Below are 22,729 nucleotides of genomic sequence, written 5' to 3'. Positions count from 1 at the left end.
ATCAAGTGCTACAAGGATAAAAGTAAAAGTAAGGGCTATAAAGGGATTAGGAATAAGAGGAATCTAATTTGGCCCAGGAAATCATGAAGGGCTTCTTGGAGGAGGTCAAAGATTGATATTATAAATATATAAGAGAAAATATATTTATTACAGGTTCGATATCCCTAATCAGAAGATCCAAAGTGTGAAATGCTCCAAAATCTAAAATTTTCTGAGTACCAAAGTGAAACTCAAAAGAAATGCTCATTGAAACATTTTGGATTTTCAGATTTGGGATGTTCCACTGTTAACTACAATGCAAATATTCCAAAACCGCCAAAAATTCGAAATCCAAAACATTTCTGGTCTCAAGTATTTCAGATAAAGGATACTCAACCTGTAGTTTCAGATTTCAATCACATATAAATTTGAATACACAAGCTTTTTTTTTAAATTTTTAAATAGGTGGATCATGATGAAAAAAGGAAAATCAATGTGATTACCCTTAAAGCCAGAAGTATCATGTGAAGAATTTGCTATCTTTAAAAACTTGCACCTTGAGACCGTATCAGTTCCCTGAGGGCAGATAGTCTGTCTGGTTTGTTCCCTGATGTGCCTCGCACTTAGAAGGCCATTAAATAAATGCTTGTCGTATGATTACACGTGTGAAAAGATGGCACACAGTGTAACACTGCTCAATTCTTAGAAAATAAGACCTTTATAGTTCCTTAACGGAGATGTGCCTGCTAGCATCTTCTCCACTAACTTTGATGCTAACTCAGCTACTCTGCTAAAACTGGACTTCCTATATTGATTTCTCCCAGATATTAAAAGTTGTCTCCTTCTTGAGCACCTGGTGATAAAGAAAATAAATTACAACTGTAATTTCTTACAAGTTTTCAATGGACAAGGAACTGTGTGAGTGTGTGTGTGCGTGTGTGTGTGTGCGTGTGCATGCATATTGCTGGTAAGGCATATTATAGCCTGTGAAAGTAAAGCTTGATATAATTTAAGTTTTCAAATGCCTAGAGTAACTTAAGGTAATAATACTATATACCTACAAGAATTCTTTGCAGGAGAGTAAAAGTGCCTTACGAGTTTTATTTAATTAATCTTCGTAATAGTCTTGGGATTTAGAAGCAAGCAAGTATTATTTATTATTAGCTCTATTTCATAGGATGGAAGAAAGAAAAAGACCCAAAGTCTTAAGATACTTCCCATATATCTGAAAGTTTGGTTACATAGACATTGACACTGTTACATAGATACCGACACCTTTAAAAAAGCCTTTCATCAGCTGTAATTACTCTCTTTTCTACTTTCCCCCAACCACTCCTCTTCCCATTCTAGCCAAGATGACTTTCTGTTGCTCACTTTAATTTGATACTGAATGTTGTCCTTTCCAAGAGGAATCCAGACTGTTCATACGTTGTATGTTGAATAATTGCCCATTCCACACCGTCTGAATTGAATCACTCCCCCTGCCTTTTTAAAAAATTTAATTTAGCTTTATCTTTTTATTAAAGTAAGTAACAAATAGAAGATTTTTAGTTTTGGAGATTACTTCTAGTAATTCTAGATCAAATACTTATGTTTTATATATTGTATTTTCACCTTTAGAGAACTACCTGATATGAAATGTAAGGGCTTAACTCTTTAACTGCCTTCTCTTTAGCTCTTCCCAGAGTTTGATGTGAACATTATTTTTATTTGTTCTTTTGTTTGTTTGTTTGTTTCTGGTTGTTTAAAAGATACATTCACTTAAACTTCTGGGCATTGTATGGAACACACCAGCTCTCACCTCCTCTGCATCTGTCTGCTAGCCTTTTCTTGTCTGGCAGTTATATGTTATTGATTAAACAACTACATTTGATTTCAGTTTTATGCCATTTGCTGTAATCTCATATTCACTGGAAACACTCCTTTCCATTTTCTTCAAACTATGGGGTTATTTCCTAAGGAGAGCTCCATCTTACATCTTACAGGGTCTCAGTAGAGACCAGCATAGTCTGCCATCTTGAGCCAGGAGTAACTCTTTCATGTCTTTCTTGCTTAACGTATCAATTTTCCTTCCTCAATCAATAAATTCTGTAACAAGAAACATTGTTTTTTAAAATTTATCTCAAATAGTTTATGCATTTCAATATACTTGGTATTAAAAAGAATAGGGCTGATTATGTGAAAAAAATAAAAAACCAAAACAAACTGTGTATCAAAATGTATCCTTTTTATTCATCAAGACACAACTGAAGCCATGGAACCTAGGCTCAGTAACAGTGGCACATAAAAATGTTGAACTAATAATGCAAAAAAATCTATTATGGTAGGTTTAGAATTAATCAGAAGATAGGAAAAAGAAAGAATGCAAACCTTTTGTTTGTTATTATTTGCCTACTGATATCTCAAGAAACTATAATTTCTCTCTAAAAACTCTAAGAACATTTCAAGTAGATCTGAGAAATAGTATAGGCTTTTAATCTGGGACTCTATTATTTCAGTTACAGTAAGTCTCTCTACCTTCTAGAATTGTTTTCAAAAAACCTATTACCCATATTAAAATTTTCATATTTAAAAAAATAGTCTTGTGAGGACTTTTCTATATGGTTAGGTCTTGGATCAATGAACAAAAGAAAACCTTCTCACTTTAAGAATGCTATTTCAAATAAGGGTTCTGTCACAGCATTTTAAAAAGCCATTATGATTAGACCTTTCCTGTGACAGAATTTTTGTAAAATGTCACTTTGGTCCTACCTAACAGTATCAAAAGAACTCACAGTAATTGTTCTAAATGTCAGAAATATGAAATTTCTGTATTTATCTCATCTCTTTATACTACTAATTTTCTTAGGAAAACATAAGAACATATTTACTACATTTGTCTTATGTTCATCTGCCTATGTATATAAGCCCCTAAAGTTCTATTATTATATCTACATATCTGGAGTAAGACTTTGCATAGAAATTCAAGTGCTGAATGCAATCAACTGATATCTATGAAGTAAATTCTCAAACTAATTGTATTTAGAGACCGAATTATTTCATATAACTTTCAGAGCTTTATTGTTTCAATATCTCAAGATTTGTTTCAGTAAGGACCTAAATATCTCTGAGGTAAGAAGTAAGGAATATGAAGAAAGTTGTTTTTAGAAGTGGTTCCTGAAGACCCAACTGCTGCCACCTTCCTCCTTAGCATAGATTTCCTTCTCCCATTAGGGTTCACTTCTTTAAGTCATTTAGCTTTCTTTGTTTTTTTAGCTTGAGAATTCTGAAAACATTTCCACTTCATCAGAGATAAAAGGTCCACCACTGCATTAACTTGCATGTATAAAAACTCTGCATTCTTAAAAGGGGGTAAGAGAACTTCTCACTGAGAGGAGCCCAAGAGGCTAAACTTTGAGCAAAGGTGGGGAAAAAGCATCCTTCTCTTTGACTAGCATCCACAAGTCCTATAGATGTTGATTGGTTTACATTTATACTTGAAAGTTTAAAAGAATGCTAAAAGATGCTGGGAATTATAATCTAATGGGCTGGAAAAGAAGATGCTGACTTTTACAATGCAATACATTCTTGGAAATCATACGAGTCATACTGTGTTGAAAGGCCAAGTGTGCATTACTGTTCTAATGTTCACCTTAGGAACATGCCTGGGATACTCTACACTGAAGTGAGAGTCTGATTCGCAATTAGGTAGCAGCCATATGTTAGAAAGTGAAATGATGCCTGACAATATTATTGTGTTAGGAAGTACAAACGTGCAGAATAATGAGTATGCAAAGACACAAAGTGACACATATATTTTTTTCAGCTAAAGATTAGCACAATGTAAATAACTACCAGTTACACATTTTTTGTTACATTGAATTGAATAGAATCAAAATAATTAAGTTAAAGTCAACATATAGTCAACAACTATGGATCCCAAATGTAAACTATAAAGAATACAAACCTTTTATGATATAAATAGTTTATACAGTGTCTACTAAAACCACTGTTTGAATAAGCTTCAACTGTAATTTATATGACATAATAACAATTTTGAAAAAATATAGATCTGCAATAAAATTGAGCTGACTGCTATTTTGCCCCAAACAGCAATTCTGGCTGAGGATTGAAAAATTTCCATCTCAAGAACCTGAATGTGGTAAAATAACATGACCTGCAGGTTAATTCGACTGGCCTCTGTTAAATGGGTCTGGAGAATAGAGGAATTCCATAAATGCAAACCATGCATGGTTTACTGCCAGTACCTGCCCATCAAAATCACACCTAAAAAATGTGTAGCAAAAGCAGTCCAATAACCAGATCATGAAACCAAGGTCATGAGGTCCCAGGTCCTTTTCCTTTTCCATTTTAAAGAATAAAACAATTCTGAAATGCCGTGTTTCCTGATTTTCAAAACAGGAGTTTGGAATTATTCAGGTACTACAGAGACCAACAGTTGCACATTTTTTACTATCACCTTTCCACTAGCAAATCTCAAGGAGAATAACACAAAAGTAGAAAATGTTTTGAACAGAATAAATGAATTACAGCACCCAATTTACATACCCATGACACAGTCATAGTAAACGCCAATTATCTGTGCATTGCACTTTTTACTCCTAGGTTCATAGAACCTCAAAATCTGTACCCATGCCCTTTAGGGCTTATTACACCACTTCTGTTACCCTCAATGCACAAGACGCACAGTCAGATATTAATGAGAACAAATTATAAAATTTGTTCATGAGCTGTTGAAAATGCAGAATGAACAATATGAACAGAATATAAACGTTCTCAACCCCCAGTGTGAACAGAGTGGAGAGGGATGAGGCACGGGCTTACCTCTGGTGTGCCAAGAGCATGTTCTCCAGCTAACAGCAGCATGCTCAGGCCTCCCATTTGAGTAGGATCTAAATAAGTCAAAAACAAATCAACTTACAAGCATGAAATATGTAAAATAGAGTCAAAAATAATACCCATAAAGAATAGCAATCAGAAATTCAACAGAACCACATATAACTTATGAAAAACTTTAAAAACTCTTTATGTAACAATAACCAGGCATATACGTGCTTAGTGCTCATTATTTTTGTGAGCCTTGTAAATACCACCGTTGTCCCACCAAATCCAACGTAGCACTTTCCTCAATACCACAGCTGTTTATAACATGAATTATCTCCTAACGTGATGCTTCTTTCCTCACAGCATGGGGAGTTTAGATGGGAATTTTTTTTAACAAGAGTGCTTATGTTTGTCTTCTAAGAAGTTTGAGATTGTTATTCTCAACTTGTTATTTCTGCCGTGTTAAATCAGGATTTATAAAAAGAACCAGGCTATCAGAGAACTAGAGAACAGAGAGAAATTTTCCAAATGGGCCTCCAAAATCTGTGGGCTTTGTTCAAATAATCTTTCTTTAAAACTTTCAAAATTACATTAACTGATGTATTTTTGACATTTTAAATCTAAGGGGTTGTCAGGCTCTTGCTCAAAATACCTTTAAGACCTAAAATTAATCCTTTTTATGTTACCAAACATAGAAAAAAAGGTCTTTATTTTCATTCTTTCAATAATCAGCAGAAACAGAAAGACAAAATATAAACAGCAAAATGATAGACCCAGGTTATATCTAAATAAATATCCTTTAAGGTTATTTTAAATAAATTAAAAATTCAGAACTGCAATGAAAGAACATATACAAAAATGCCTCTAACTTAGTGTCTTGCCTAGTGCATATAGGTCCTCAATTAATGCATATTTAATTTTAAGAATCTCTATAATTGAAAATGAGGATCAGTCATAACATTGCCGAAAGACATTCAGTTGTTTTTTTCTTTTTTTGGTTAATGGTATGCTCTTAAGTATTAATACATCTTTACACACGATCTGTCTTAGAACTTCCCTGTCTTGGTAACTCATAAAGCAACTTTGACCACATCTTATATATAATTGTTTTTTCAAATTGCAAAAAGAGGTTATTACAGGGAAAAATATGTTTCAAAATGATCAAGTAATAGTTCAGTGTTAGAAGGCAGCCACACAAGAAGACATACATAGAAAATAAACAGACATACACTGGCTGATTTGATGAAGCAAAGCTCTTTGGTGTTTTAAGATTTCAACTTTAATTAAATGTTAAGTTTATGAACCATTGTGGCTGTCAAATAGATATTCATATCTATTTAAAAATAAAAATCAGGAGGGGGAAATGAATTTTGCAGAAAGTAAAAGTTTAGTTTGGTTCTTTAAGAGAGAAATACTTTTGCAGCTGTCATTTCAGTTGATCAGGAGGACTGGATGATCGCTTTCTAAAGATAAAAATGTGTTAGTTCAGGCCAGGCGCGGTGGCTCACGCCTGTAATCCTAGCACTCTGGGAGGCCGAGGCGGGTGGATCGCTCAAGGTCAGGAGTTCGAGACCAGCCTGAGCAATGAGCGAGACCTCGTCTCTACTAAAAATAGAAAGAAATTATCTGGCCAACTAAAATATATATAGAAAAAAAAATTAGCCGGGCATGGTGGCGCATGCCTGTAGTCCCAGCTACTCGGGAGGCTGAGGCAGTAGGATTGCTTAAGCCCAGGCGTTTGAGGTTGCTGTGAGCTAGGCTGACGCCATGGCACTCACTCTAGCCTGGGCAACAAAGCGACACTCTGTCTCAAAAAAGAAAAAAAAAAAAAAAAAAAAAAAAAGTGTTAGTTCAAATTACAAAGTAAAATAGGAACATAATTACATGATAATTTATATACCAATGTGACTTTGCAAGAGTTTGCTATATAGATACTAAAACAAAGGCCAAGAAATTACCAACATCCTTTATATTAATTTAATTTTACTTATATAATGTTATTTAGAACTATCAAAAATATATTCACATAAATAGCATGCTTTCCCCTCACTGTCAAAGCTTGTACTCAATTAAATTCCACACAGCTTTCTTTTCTTGGAAACCATATATTTGACAACACTGGGGTTATTCAAAATTGCAAAATGTCATATGATAAGGATTACTGAGCAAACAAAACAAAACAAAACAAAAGAGATTCCAAGCTGAGAAAAACAATCTGGCTTTTAAAAACCTAGTACCTCCTAGATTCAGATACCTAAGTGCTAGGTTTTAATTAAAGACAAATTAATTTGCTTTCATCTTGTTGAAAGGGGACATACCTGGAAATATCAGACCAATGTTATCTACTATACATAAGCTTTAACAAGAATTCTGATCATGGATTTCCAACATATAACACGGGCCATCATATAATGAGATAGATTCAAGGAAGGTGTTTTCCTTCTTTCCTGGACTTTGCTTTAAGAATACTGCTTTTTAAAAAAACTGATCTGTAAATATTTTGCTTTAAGTTTTGGTTCTATTTTCAACTTACAGGTAAAAGGCAGATTAATAATGTGTCAGAAATGGTGCTTTAAAAGACATCCTTCATAGCTTTCTCTAGTTTACCTACAATTATTATTTGGTTTGTGAAGAACATGCTGTACTCATAAAAAAATCCCTGCATACACTGTGGATTGAGAATCTGCAGAAAAAGCAATGGATGCTAAATGATGATCAAAAGTAGTCATCTATATACCCTTTCTTTGTTCTGACAATAAAATGTTTTAGAAAATATTCCAACTGATACAATCTTTCAAACTCCAGAAAGCTCACCAAGACTAATAACAAGTGGTTTGAAGCTAAAATGGTACAAAGTGACAGCTAAAGTGAGGACAGTTCTGGTTTCTTCTAAGACATACAGAAGCATCACTTGGAAACTCACCTAGAATTACACCACAGACATCCACATAACAATCACCTAAGATGAAGACTGTTTCCCCAGAATACTGCCAATATACTTTTTATATGATGACTCACACACTGAACTATAAAGTCCTATCAAGTCTACTGGCTATTTTTAAAAAAAAAGTGTCACCACAATATTGCTCAACTTCCTTTCCGAACCTTCCCATATTGCAAATGGTTCAATACTCTGATTTTGAAGAAAATTTGCTTGTAAAACTAAAATAGGAACCCTATAGATCAATAGCAACTTCACTGCCTCCACCCTGCCCAATCTCCCAATTTTCTCCTGACAAATTTCTCTTTTGACTACTGCCCTGCAACAGCCGGGGGAGATAAAGCCATTTGCAGGATGAATAAAAATATTTTATTTCATGGTAATAAATGCTTTAGCATTCCTCACCACCCAAAGAATTTTAAAGGTCCCATAACAAATGGGACCATCTGGAATTTTAAATTTGCCTGGCTCATACAGGAATGGGCACAAAAGGAGAGGGCAGGATGAGAATGCTCTTTAAGACACAGCTGTCAGATCCATCTCTGTGATGGAGTTGCTCATATTCTTGCCCTCAATGTTGCACATACTCAGATGATCTATATAATTATGGTTTTTAAGTATCCATGGTAACTAAGGTGCTTACTGGGATAACTTACTAGTGTATATGTGTGTATAAGCTATTTTATTAACATTATAAAATTGCCTAAGCTCCTGACAATTTCCACACTGTTATCCGCTTTTCCCCATTGTCAATATCAGGAATTCACACAAATCTATAATGACTCTACCACTTGGTCTATATCTCCTTTCTTTATTATATGTACATTCTTTGTATATCACGCTCCAGTCCTTTAAGATATACCCTTATTTGCCGTTGCTTCATATTGCTCACAAATTTTGCTCCCCCCTCTGTATTATTTGTTAAAAATGCTGCCTAAATATGTTATCCTGTCCTTAAAGAAAGGGAAGAAACAGTGTCTCAACTCACCAGCCATTGCAAAGTTAAGCTGAGGCATTTCTTCAGTCTTTGCCTTCTTGGGGCTTGGCAAATCCCTTGAAGATTCAGATGGGAAGGCCCAAAGTTTCTTTCGTGGATTGACAGTGGGTGTTGGGGATTTCACAGGCTTGTTTGTGGTAGGACACCATTTGTAGCCAGGATTTGCTTTCATAAATGCATCTTTATACTATAAATAAAAGAATAGAGAGCAGATTTTAATTAACATATAGATTGAAAAAGTTCTAATAGCCTTCACCCCATGCCCCTATTTAGATAATGAGTGAAAAAAACACTTAGAGTGACTTCTGTGGCTCTCCTTGTGGAAGGATGACAATCTCAGCACAGGGCCCTAGAGACAGGACATGGAGTTATCTTCTGGAAAGTCCATTTTGTGCGATGAAGGTACAGAGGCCTTTTCTATCTCTTAATAATCCTCAATTTTTTATTTTTATTTTTTTTTTAGTATGCAAAAACCTGTCTGACTTTGGTGGGGAGATGGAGTGGTTTGTAATGGGAAAAGTCTAGGGCTATGGAGACAGAAAAAAACAGGTTTCACCTGGGGCTATGGTGACTAAGAATAGAGAATGTAACCTTTCTGGGCCTCAACCTTAGATTCCATAAACTGAGAATAATACCACAAATGCCTAGGGTTATGGTAAACAGTGGTGCATAGCACAACATCTATTTCAAAGTAGGCTTCAGGTACATATTACAAAATGTGAGTCACCATCAGGACCAGCAACCAGATTCTGTCCACTGCTTAATTTAATTTGGTTAAGTATGATAAAAAATTAAATCTGTGCTTTGATATGGGATAAAGGAGCCTGGATTGAGAGTGGGAGAAGGGGAACAGGGTAGGCCAAATGACACATACTTTTTAGTTATTTGAAGACACAGCACCATGTAAAGGAAAGAGCACTGGATATAAAGTCTGATGACCTGGATTCAAAATCACACCTCTGCTCTAGCTAGGTGTTTAATCCTTCTCAGCCTCAATCCCTCCATCTATACGTATAACCACACTTGTCAATGTTCCAGGGTTCTGTAATGAGCACACATGACTGAATATATGAATGAGCGTTATGTGTCATGTTGCAACTAAGTTGCAACTAAGCCATCACAAACTTTACGTCTTACTTGGAGGTTTCAACCTTCACTGACATCTTTGCTTCTTCATTTTTCTGTGGCTTTCACCTGTTACCCTTTCTCCCAACTCTACTATCTCTTTCCCCTTTCATGACAACAACACTAAATGAAATATATATAATATACAATAATATATTACATACATAATATATAACATTAATATAAATAAATTATATTAATATATTGCCAAAAGTTATGCTATCTGATAAAAATGTATTTTCAACTACTACATATTATTACTGCTGGATATTTTATTAAATTAATACAATTTTTTCTACTGCATTAACTTGCCTTTTAAAATGATGACTTTATGTATGACATTAACTAATTTAGTATAAGCACCAAACAGCTTTTAATTTCACCCGATAGAAGAAAAGGTCCCTTTATCCTTGGTGTGAGGAAAGTATATATAATCTAAATAAACTTTTTCTTACCATTTCACTTTAAATCATATAAATGAAAACTGTAACATATATAATAATGCAATCTTAACAGAAAATGGTCTAGAATTATCCTAAAGTTATCTCACCTCAAATTTTCTGAATAATCTTTTTAACCTATAAGATATAAATCTGCCCATTGATACATGGATGCACATAGAAGGAAGGTAAGCATAAAAAACTATAAGACACAGTCCTACTTTTCTCACAAAAATGATTAAAATGGGATACAAGGCCAGAGCCAAACTAGAATTGACCATCACAAAGCAGAATATATTTGGAGGTATCAAATGTGATGATATAAGAGATACGCTACCACAGTGCATTCGTGTGCACAAGGGATTTACATATTAAGCTGAGGCAGACAAATAGCTCTGCCTGCCGTCTGGAGGTAGAAAGTGACAAATGGTAGGGTGAGGTGCAAATGGAAGTAGCAGACACATGCATCATTATTGTGTCCCAGTAAGAGCACACGGGCTGGGTTTGTCAGATGAACAGTCATTTGAACAAAGGTCACCACTCCATAAAGTGACAAAAGACTTTCAAACAAATTGATTAAAATATTTGTCATGAGAAATGAAATTATCTCCTTTTATCTGGTAGTTTAAAATTTTTAAGAAGACAGTTACAGTTGTGAAAGATGCTGGACTGATGTCACCAGAGCTCTGATTTCTTGTTTCTTAGGTGTCCTGTCCTCGCTTCCCCATGTTGTTCTGCTGGATTTAAACTCTTTCCCAGTAAGATGTCACATCCTTTGCAAAGAATCATTTAGTAACTTGCTTTGGTGAAAATCAGTAAGTGTGATGGAAATGGTAATACCGGCATCCTTATGAATGAATTATTGCCAGCTTATCAACTATTTCTAAAGCACTGATGATACTAATAAAGGCCAGCTTAAACTAATTTATAGCAGGGAGCTGGTGCTGAAGACAACATGAAACAGTTACAATCACCACATCACAATCATTTCTCTTTCTCTTGTATACATTCCCCCAACCCACCCCCATCTCAAATACTCTGTGAGCACTGACTAGATGACAGATTCTTCTTAGACACTGGAGATAGAAAAGACCAGGAATTAGAATTGCTGCCTTCATATTGCTTACAATCCATAATTAACTACACATATTTCTTTTTACACATGGCCTGTAAGGCTGGACCATGGCTTTCCCTGGCTCAGGCATGAAAAATGGTTTTGCAATGGGTCTGTAAAAGGAGAAACTACCTATAAGTGGAATAACAGAGGGCAAGAGTAATGCCTGTAATATGTGGGGCTTTATGGAAAATGATAGCAGAATTTGTTATGAGGGTCAATACTCTGTAACTTTATCACAGTGTTAATCTTGTAGATTCTTAAACTCCACGTAGATGTTCCAAATCATGACAATATTAATCAGTTCAATCACGTATGTATATTAAGAATGTGGGAGGAAAGAATAACACATAGTTTCCGTCCTTAAGGAGTTTAAAGCTTAGATGGAGATGCCATAAATGCATATAAAAACACAGGTGAATACAAAGCAGTGCATGAGCTTCAGGTGATAGCAAGAGCCTGCAGAGGCAGGAAGAGCCTCGGGCTGTGAGGATGTCTATCTGTCCCATGGAACTTGGCACCTTGTCAGTCACTTGCTCTGATTCAGCATAAGAGACAACAGTAGAAAGGCTTAATCATTTGTTGTGATGTAGCTGAATGAAACTATTAGCATGCAGGTCAACCTTGTGGGCAAAATCCATCATCACAGATTGAGAGGGTCAAAGAGGCAGGCCCCACCTATGGAGACATCCAGGGCCAGGCTATTTGTGCTGGGGGTGGGAGAGGAAGCTCACTTATCCTCCAAAGACTTAAAACAGGCTATTGGTCCTAAGATTTCAATGAAAGACTCTTGTAGATAACTAAATTCTTGCTAAAATTCTGCTTTTCAAAATTCTTCCATTAAAATAAAAATTTACCTTAAGGCTTCCAAATTCTTTCTGCAAATTTCCAACCGATTAGATAACCTAAGTGAAACCTACTTTACAGACACAGTTTCTGACTTATTTGAGGCACTCAGAACATGCTGGCTTTCTTCTCTCAGACCCAACCACTACGTTTCACAGGCAGGAATAATAAACCATTAATTCAGTTACTGATTTTATTGTTATTCAGTATTGGCATCACATGTACACCCTTTGTCACAGTATTTTGCCTGCTTAATAGTTGACAAAGGTATTATGATGTAACAAGACAATATTCTGTTAAATCTTTAAAAAAGAGTCTCAACAATAAATACTTTTCCAGATCATTTACAAAAATGGAAACTGGATCTTAATAAGCACCTGAATTTTAATGAAAGATACACTTACCAACTAACTGTTCTCCATTTGGCAGTTTTAATCGGGAAAGGGTGCTATCTACAAGCCCACTAGTATTTCTAGCTATTATTACAGTCTAGATCTTCTGAACAGGGTGAAAGAAAAGTGGAAATCCTGATGAGATCCAGCATTAAGGGCCCCTGAGAATGTCTGCATAAATAAAGACATGACTCTGGTGCAAACATATGAAAAAGCATCATGAAATAAAATCTACCAGAACGGTGAAAAAGAGATTACACAGAAAATTGTCTGATTATTAAAACAGGGGTATAGCACATTTTATTTTACAATCACATACTCTATAAGGGGCCAAGTGAACCTCTAACATGAAAAACCCTGAGAGAGCTGTATCTCTTCCCATCCACAAGCAGAAATCACATTATACAAGGGTGCAGGAGGAGAAGAGGATATTTGAGAAGTTGCACTAATCTGTACTTCCTTAGTTTGAGGACTTTTCCTTTTAAATGAAAATTTTAAAATTATTAGTATAATACAACTCAATGCACTGACATGAATTATTCTCACTAGCTATTTTCAACAGAAAGAAAGACTATTTAACAGAACAGTGAATTAAGTTTACTGTTTTGACTAAACAAAAACATTTTCTTTTTTTTGAGGCAGAGTCCCGCTCTATCACCCTGGCTAGAGTGCCATGGTGTCAGCCTAGCTCACAGCAACCTCAAACTCCTGGGCTCAAGCAATCCTTCTGCCTCTGCCTCCCAAGTAGCTGGGACTACAGGCATGCACCACCATGCCTGGCTAATTTTTTCTATATATTTTTAGTTGTCTAGTTAATTTCTCTCTATTTTTCAGTAGAGACGGGGTCTTGCTCTTGCTCAGGCTGGTCTCAAACTCCTGAGCTCAAACGATCCTCTCTCCTCGGCCTCCCAGAGTGCTAGGATTACAGGCGTGAGCCACCGTGCCTAGCCAACAAAAACATTTTAAGTCATACATTAACTTGACAAACTTTCATGATTAAGCCACTCTAAGAGAAACTATACACCTGAAAAAGTGATTCCAATATGTGACCAGGGAATTGTTTGGTTGTTCTATTGCGGAAAAGTCATAAAGGAAACACTGAAAGCCAGGGGACTGGCTACTTAAACTGGCTCTGAGGGTCAAGATTATTATGGCAACCATAGTTTGTTTTAATATATAATTTTTTTTAAAGTACAATTTTACCTCCAAATTTAGGTAATTAGGGGAAAAGTCAGTTTAATCAGTGTGCACTAATTTAAAAAAAATCAAAATTTAAAAATTTCTTTAAAAATATGTTTGCAACTTTTTAAAAAAGTAGACAGGGAGCTGGTGAGAAAACATTATCTAGGAAAGGTCCTTTCTACAGATAAATTAAAAGGTAAAAAAGAAGTAAAATTGACCTGTTAATTAATTTGAATTGCAAAATGTTTATGTTTTAAAAAATATATTCACTTAGGTTTAATAATTTCCTTAAACGCTTGAACTTTTCTCCTTACAAAATAGTTTAAAGCGTGAATTTACAAATTTTTCAAATGGTGCAAAAGTTTACTTTTACCCATGGCTCTCTGAATAATCATAAATTCCAAAGTAATCAAGATTGACTGTAGTAACATCTTACAAAATATCTGAGGGCTGGGTTCCTCAATCAATCTAAAATTTAACATCTGAAATCATATACCAAAATAAGTTTAAATTTGCTATTTATTACTCAGTAGCCATGGGGTCTTTATAAACTCCTTATAATTTTATTTGAATATTTATTAATAAATACTAGTGTTTACTTAATAATTAGCAAATGAACTAGTATTTCTAAATCAAGTAGTTAGTTCATTTAATTGAACATCCATCTTGTTAGAGGCTCTTAATCACACTAGACAGTATCTGCCAAATTAGGCAAATGATATATTTAGTTTTGTTGATTCTTACAGTAGCCCTTCAATGTATTAACAGTTCATAGTAAAAATAGTAAATAATCATTTAGGTAGAGAAGTATGAAACAAACAAAGTTACTTATCAGAAATAACTCTAAAACTAACATCTGTATTGAACTTTATATAACGCTTGCACATATATTTTATTTGCATCTTACGCCAGTCCTGCGAGGGCAGACATCTTTACTGTTTTACAGACGTGGAAATTCAGAAAGGTCTGAGCAGGGAGGTCAAGTACGAGGATCCCAGCTCGACTACAGTACTATTAACTTTGCTTCCCTGGATAAATCACTAAACTTTGCTGGGCCCTCAGTGTCCTCATCTTTAGCTTTTGGAAAATAATATCTAACTCGTGGGATTTTTATGAGGATTAAATAAGTTAAAAGTTTATGAAAGAACCCTCAACATGATAAAGCAATATCCAAAAAAATACTTTCATTTCAAAAATAAACATCTGAACGTTTCTTTGAAATACACTAAGAAACTCCTGATATCTGGAACAAAGGAATGGCAAAGGTTTCAGAGATAAGGAATATTGTGAAACACAAAGATTAAATCTTTGGTTTTAAGACCTATGTCCTCCAAAAGTGATGGGGCCTCTAATTGAGCCCTACTCAAAAAGTTCCATGTAGTAGTCAAAAGTAATAGAAGAGAGAAATATCAACTGTAGAAATGTCAACTTCTGGGTAGACCCAAAAGAAAAACTCATGGGAAAGCAAAGAGAGGAAATTCAAAAGAACAAAATAGTTGAGAATCACTTAGTACACAGACAAAAATTTGAATATAACTCAATTATTCACAAAAGTTTCACCAAATTACAGATTTTATAAAATAATTCATGTTTGGAAATAATGTGTTAAGTTTTGAAAAAAATTTCAAAAGATGTTCTTAAGTATGTAAGTATGCAAACAAAATTTTAAATAAAGTTTCTAGAATAAATGCATAAAATAAAAAAGTTTTTAAAATAACAGTAAAAGTTTCATCTATGTGGAAATCACTTAGGCGTAGGACCTGTTTCTCAGGAATGCTGGATGAATGAGGTGTCACTTTAATAGTATGCAAAGTGCTACAGCATGCTTGCAAGAATACAAATTCGGTCTATTAAATATGACGCATAACAGTTAAAGAAAATTTTCCAGATTATGATACATCAGAAAATGAGTGTGTCTTCTTTGGAAAGGAGTCCATTTTTGATGAAATCAAAACAGGGAATGAATGGTCTTTACAAAAATTATCCCAGTTGCAAGTAAATAATAAAAAATAGATTAATTTTGTTTTGATGAACTATGAAGGAAGAACTAAATAAAACCCCATGGAGTTTTGTGGTGATGATAATTTTCCTTAGAATATTGACAATAGTAGGTATCAACATTTATTATACAAAGGGCTAGTATAGTTTACTTTCAAGCTGCATTTTTATTGCATGTAGTTCCACAGCTGTCTTACTGGCATACAGCTGAACTCCAAACTTTTCAGCCTGGTCTCTCATGATTTTTGCCTATTTACCTCTACGACACCATTTCTTCTTGTTCCCCTACCTAGGCTCCAGGTAAACTTTCTGGTTCCTGAAATTGATTTCACTTTCTCACATCTACTCTTATCCTTTTTCTTCTCTTCAAATCCTATTCCAAAGCCCAAGCCAAATTCTACCTACTTTATAAAGCCTTTCTTGATCTACCCCAATCTACCTTCCTCCCCAACACAAGCAGATTCCTCCCATAAGACTCATGATTTATTACTATTCTTGTCATACTTACCTAAATCTATTTATCTCTTAAGTTTCTAAAGTGGGTAGGATAGAGAGATATTAAAAGGGCACTAGAGGCAAACCATCCACTAAATGTATGACTGGTCAAGATACTTAGTCCTCAGAGCCTTAGATTCCTGCTCTGAAGAATGGAGATAATCATAACTGACTTTACATGTTTGTGCTTTACTTAGAACACCAAGGACGGAATGAACCAATGAATCAATAAATGCATGAATTCTGCCTCATGCCTCTGCTTCTACAAAAAGAGGGGAGTATGATAAAGGCCATTCAAATTGTCTTAGCTTTCCAGATTCTTTCCTCTTCTTTGTACTAACTCTTCTCTAGGTGAAGGTCAAGATGTGGGATCCCCTAAATTTATTGTCAGGTCATTAATTATGACCATTAGTTTAAATGACAAATGGAAGGTCCCAGCAGTATCCTAGGCAAAAATGCAGAGATCTGTATTCCTATTTTTACAAGAGTACATACATAAAGATGTTAAAAGGAAAGGTATAATTTCTTCTGTGCCTCCTAACAGGCAGTCACACATTCAAAAATTAGAATCTGTGAATATCCACAACATTGCACCATCAAGCACACTGCTGAATTTAAGAAAGCAACCCAGGTTATACCTTTTAGGATAGCATTTTTTAAATTACTTACAACCAATTAGTGCTCTAATAAGGTTCATCAGAGAACACAAAACCCTCATTCAACCATTTTTCTTCCAACAATGCAAATTAGTACTGGGCAATAATTCAAGAAACAGAAAACAAATTCTAAAACAGGTGCTTTGTCTTACCAGATGCACTAATATAAGATAATCAGGTGCAAGGGAAGGGTAAGAGGAAATTTTCATTAATAGGTAAACAAAAGAATCTTTCCAAAGTTGGATTATTACTCATTCCTGTTTTTAAAATATGCTTCTTTTAAAAAACAAAAAGAAAAAGGAAAAAATTATTTCTCATTCAACTGATAATGGCAAGCCAGATATTGGCAAATGTCATGCAAGTGTTCACATTCACACAGATGATGTTTTATGCCTAACAGAGAAGATTTAAAATTTGAGGTTTAAAATTAAAAGGTTAAACATCTAAAACAGAGTTTTAAAAATAATTATGGGCCGGGCGCGGTGGCTCACGCCTGTAATCCTAGCACTCTGGGAGGCCGAGGCGGGCGGATCGCTGGAGCTCAGGAGTTCGAGACCAGCCTGAGCAAGAGCGAGACCCTGTCTCTACTAAAAATAGAAAGAAATTATCTGGCCAACTAAAAATATATATAGAAAAAATTAGCCGGGCATGGTGGCGCATGCCTGTAGTCCCAGCTACTGGGGAGGCTGAGGCAGTAGGATCGCTTAAGCCCAGGAGTTTGAGGTTGCTGTGAGCTAGGCTGACGCCACGGCACTCACTCTAGCCCGGGCAACAGAGCGAGACTCTGTCTCCAAAAAAAAAAATAAATAAAATAATTATGATTGTGTGTGTATGCGGAGGGTCCCCTTGAGTAACAGAGACTGTATTTATCACCGCCTTGTATCTATCAGTAGCAACCACCATAAAATCTGGTACATTGAAGCCACTTAATGTTAGTTCAGTATTTGTTGACTGAACTAACATTCCAATTAAGGTTGCAAAATATTAACACAAAAAGCACCAGCATAATTACATGCACTTTAATGTAATTTCAAAACTATTTAGTAAATAATCTGAAATAAGAAAGAATCACTTATGACTAGAGACCAATTGTGTAATAATTTTGAAAGTAGCTGAATCTTCTATGCTTTTCAGTAGAAATGAGGCAACATTTCACAAGAGCAACTATAAACAAGGCAAGTCACAATGTGGAATATGGGAGTTATGGTCTTCACTTTTAGCAGATTGCAGAGGGCCATCATAACAGGTTTCATTTTAGCATCACAACGGCAAATATTGTGAACCTAATTAAGTAATTAGCAAGGGATTTTCATTATGAAAATAATACTTCCTCATCTTAAAAGTGGCCACCTATTGGGTTTGTAAATTAGTAGTACTTAAGAAAGGTAAACAATATACTGGGGAAAGGCTGCATGTTACCCAAAAACAGCAATCCAAAACCAAACTAAAGTGTTTAATTATAGGAAGCTTATGCAGTTCCCTATGAGGTTTCAAATAATTGTTTATTTTACCAAATAAGCATGACTATGAAAGGATATAAGGCTATTTAATGGGAAAGTTTTACTGTTAATTACTATTATGCTAGTGGAAATCTGTTGAAATATTTAAAATTCAGTAGGTTACTGCAATTGATTTTAAACTTTCCAGATGCCCTACATAGTTAAAATCCTGTCTTTAACAATAGTCACTTCCTAAGGCCTTGTGTGATCATTAATTACATAGCAACTATGCTAATCACTTACTCTAGATTCAAATTTGCCTGAACATTTCATAAAAAATTTTTATGTTGTATGTTAGCTTACTAAACAACTTAATAAAGGCACAGCAATTGAAAGTATTATTTTTTCACATACTGAGATGTCTAATAAAATGTCTTGAAACTCTATTATTTTGTTCCCTGCTGGTTCATTTTTCCACAAAACTTAACCAAATGTTTGGTTGGCAGGGGTTTTCATGAATCAAGACTTTTTTGCAAGTTGCAACATGGAGAAAATAATGTTAGAATTATTCCTTTCAAGTTTAACCACAATAATATTGCTTTGCTTATTCCTTTCTTGGGGGCTAAATCCATTCACAATATATTTAAATGTACAATGATCTCACATTAATTCCAGATTCATTTAGAACCAGTGTACAATTTTTGAAGAAATTTAGTAACTGCTAAGAAATTTAGTAATCATTCTGGAATTGATTAATGAATGTGCCACCTGTCTGACTAGCATTTCTGCATGGAAATACTTCCCACCAACTAAAGCTTACATTGTTTACATATATGCACACATCACAAGTACATCCTGTTCAACTGCCATTCATTCATTTATTGGTTTTAAATATTCATGCAGAATGACCTATAGAACAACAAGTCAAAGCAATTCTCTTGATAATTGTGTTTATTATAAAAATCAAAGAATGTTAGAGCTGGAAGGGATACAAATCTTTGTCCAACTTCCTCATTCTAATAACATTCAAAAAACAAAAAAAGAAGCTAAGACCCAGAGATTGACTCATATATACGGTCACAAAGCATCAGAAGTAGATCAAGACTCTTTCCATAAGACAAGTAGAGTAACCTAAGAAGACTGTCATCTTTACTGTGGGCATCCTCTACAACAAAAGCTGAGTTCCTAGAAAAACTTAAAAGGAAAAATAAATAAACCACTCAAAATAAACTGTTCATAATAAATCAATTCCTTATATTATCAATCAGTAGAGTATAGACAATGAGGAAAAACTTCTTTAATAAATTGCTTTGGGTATCTCCTCCACCAGCATTTCCAAGGTAGACTTCGAATGTGGGAACAAGAACAAAGAAAGCTCTTATGTTTTCACTTAACGCCTGATTAATAATTCATCTTCTCATTGCTAGACCTTCAATAGTTGCTCCATATTTGCTGACTGGGAGTTTCAGGACTGGTTGTTCTTAGTCACCATAACACCTTGTTGTTGCAACCTACCTCCTTGGCCATGTCTGTGTATTTCTGCTTTTCCTTTGGATCGAGAACAGCCCACCAATCAGCTAGTATCTTGGTAGCACCTCGGTTATCAAGCCTGGGGTGTTCCTGACGTACAAGGGAGCGATGGCGTTTGCAAAATAAAAGAAATGCATTCATTGGTCTCCGGGCTCGCTGTTCTGGTGATTCATCATCTTCAGTCTCACCAACATCTTGCTCTAGGCCATCGGCCCCAAGGAGTTGAACCTATTTTACCAACCAAAACAAAGCCAGACGTTTAACGTATCTTGGACAAGTTTGATTTAACAATTAGTCTTGGTTTGCAAATTGTATTTTTTCTTAGCTCCATTTAAACAACTTACAAATTGGAAAAATATGATTTTTTAAAATCATCAACCACTGTTCATGGTTGGTAACTAACTTATGATGTATCCTTCTGCTTAGTTTCTATAGCAACCTGTGCATGTCTCTATTACAGTATATATTACATTGTATAATAATTGAATAATTGCTCACATTTTCTTTCTTTCTTACTAAACAGTGAGCTCTTTGAGGACAAAAGCTCTCCTATTTACCTTTACAACCATAGCACCTAGCTCAATATGTCTGGTATATTAGTACTTAACTAATTACTGAATAATTAATAAACCCATTCTGTGGTTTATCGGTCTCAAGATTAACAATATCCACATAAAATATGAATGTTAACTGTGTTCTTCTCCACTTTTCTATAATAATGATATAAGAATGTTTGGTATGAAAGTAAATAATAAAAAACTACTGAGTGTTTTTGCATACATCACAAGTGGAGCTTCCTACTGTAAAAAATCAAATAGACATTTAAAATGTTATTTGAAAGAAGAACTACACAGTAAATCTTCAAGCTTGTAAATATCAACCTTTCTTATTTATGAAATGCTACGGTGATAGGAATAAATTCCCCTAGGCTTAGATCTTCAAAATCAATTTTGAATCCTCCCTTTTCCTAAACATTTCATTCAATCATTGCTCAAGGTCTTTAAGGACTTCTACAAAACTCTGAATTTGTCCATTTTGTCTGTGTAATTCTTATTCTTACTGCCCTTGTACCATTTTGGCCTACATCCTAGTCTTTTGCTTTTAATATTCACAATACTTTCTGTATATGGCTGCCAGATTAAATTTCTTAAAGCCCATCTCTGATTACAGAATCTCAGAACATATTAGGATTATAAAATATCTTTTAAGGTGAAAATATGATTCTATGGTTTTTCTTGGAAACAATGCAACTTTGAACAGAAGTCCAGAATATTTACTAAGACCATTACCTTAATTTCTTGTTTCACAGTTAAAATCAAGAAGGACCAAGTTATAGGTTGAATATGCCTGATCTGAAATATTTGGGACTGGAAGTGTTTCTGATTCGGGAATTTCGGATTAGGGATACTCAACCTGTAGTCATTGGTCTGCATCATGCAGTAGGGCAGTAATTCTTAAACTTGAGTGTGCGTTAGAATCCCTGGAGGTACTGTTAAAACACAGATTGGCAGGATCCACTTCCAAAGTTTCTGATTCTGTAGGTCTGAAGTGGGTCCTGAGAATTTGTATTTCTAATAACCTCCCAGGTGATGCTGATGCTACTTCTCTGAGGATGACACTTTGAGAACCACAACTATAAGGCAACCATGTTCTTTTATATAACGTTTGTTGGGCAACTGTAACAGGCAAATAATCTAGGACAAATCATTGCTTAATCCAATTGGTATTTTTAAAAAAATCTTTTAAGTATTACAAATGCAATTAGCCATCAAGTATCTTCAAACACAATTAGTACAGAAAAATCTTGAAGTCATAGCTATCTAATTTGCAAATATATTAGGGATTACTATTGGATGTGAAGGTTACATATTTATCTTTCTTATTATATACAATCATTAACAGTCATTTGCCTTTTCAAGGGATATTTATTTACCATTCTGAAACTACGAAGCTAAGGAAAAATTAGAAATAAAAAATGTATTAAGTTAAGGAAGTAATTATATTTTCCCTTCAGAAAAGACTAACTTTAGATTTAGTTACTAAACTACAAAACTCAAGCTAAAAGCTGGGCAAAGGACCACGCTGTTTTGGAAAGGAAGACAAACACAAATTACAAAGCAGTGTGATGACTGCAACAAGGAACCAGCAAGATAATGAAGCAGTGGTGGATAGGTAGAAACACAAGAAGGTCTCCCTAGAAAAGGTGTTGTTTGAGCTAAATTTTGAAAGATGAAAGAGAATGTGTCAGGTGGTCAATGAAGAGACATGGGAACTAATAGGGATTAAGGCTTGATGGTTTATTGGAACATCAATGTGCAGTTCAATAGCACTGGTATATAAAAGATGAGAACAGGGTTCTGGAAAATAAGGTTATAGGAGAAGGTATGGGCCACTTCAGGAAGAATGTGTTCCGTCATGTTAAAAAGCATGCATTTAATTTGCAGACCAGTGGTTTTGGACTGTATGGACCAATCAAAAATGTCTGTTTTGACATAGATTGTCAACTTTTTATTTTGCCAAGCATGGATGTTAAAAAAAATTTTTAACTACTAATGTTATAATTGCTTCACTAAATTAATTAATCAAAAAGAAAATATATAAACACATGAATAAATTTAAAAAAAAAGAACTCTCTCTGTACATATTTTTCTTTCACCGAGGGCCCATTAATACTTGGTAAGAAATCAACACTAGTACCCTCAGCTGGATGCAATGGAGAGCCATAGTGGTTGTAAGCAAGGAAAGATATTGCCACAATTGAGTTTTAAAGA

General features: G+C 34.7%; 1 protein-coding gene across 5 annotated transcripts in view; it reads right to left on the bottom strand.

Moving 5' to 3' along the window:
* Positions 1-22,729, bottom strand: part of BBX (BBX high mobility group box domain containing) — a 264,448-nt gene that overhangs the window by 71,561 nt on the left and 170,158 nt on the right. For all 5 annotated transcript variants that reach the window (XM_069475077.1, XM_069475078.1, XM_069475079.1 and 2 more), the window contains 3 exons: positions 19,944-20,186; positions 8,733-8,928; positions 4,804-4,871 (listed from right to left, as the gene is read on the bottom strand). In XM_069475077.1, coding sequence (XP_069331178.1) covers positions 4,804-4,871; positions 8,733-8,928; positions 19,944-20,186 — 507 coding nt within the window. The remainder of the gene's footprint in view (positions 1-4,803; positions 4,872-8,732; positions 8,929-19,943; positions 20,187-22,729) is intronic.

The sequence above is a fragment of the Eulemur rufifrons genome, chromosome 7, assembly GCF_041146395.1.
Source record: "Eulemur rufifrons isolate Redbay chromosome 7, OSU_ERuf_1, whole genome shotgun sequence".
Taxonomy (NCBI): Eukaryota; Metazoa; Chordata; class Mammalia; order Primates; family Lemuridae; genus Eulemur; species Eulemur rufifrons.
This window is presented reverse-complemented; position numbering and strand designations above follow the sequence as displayed.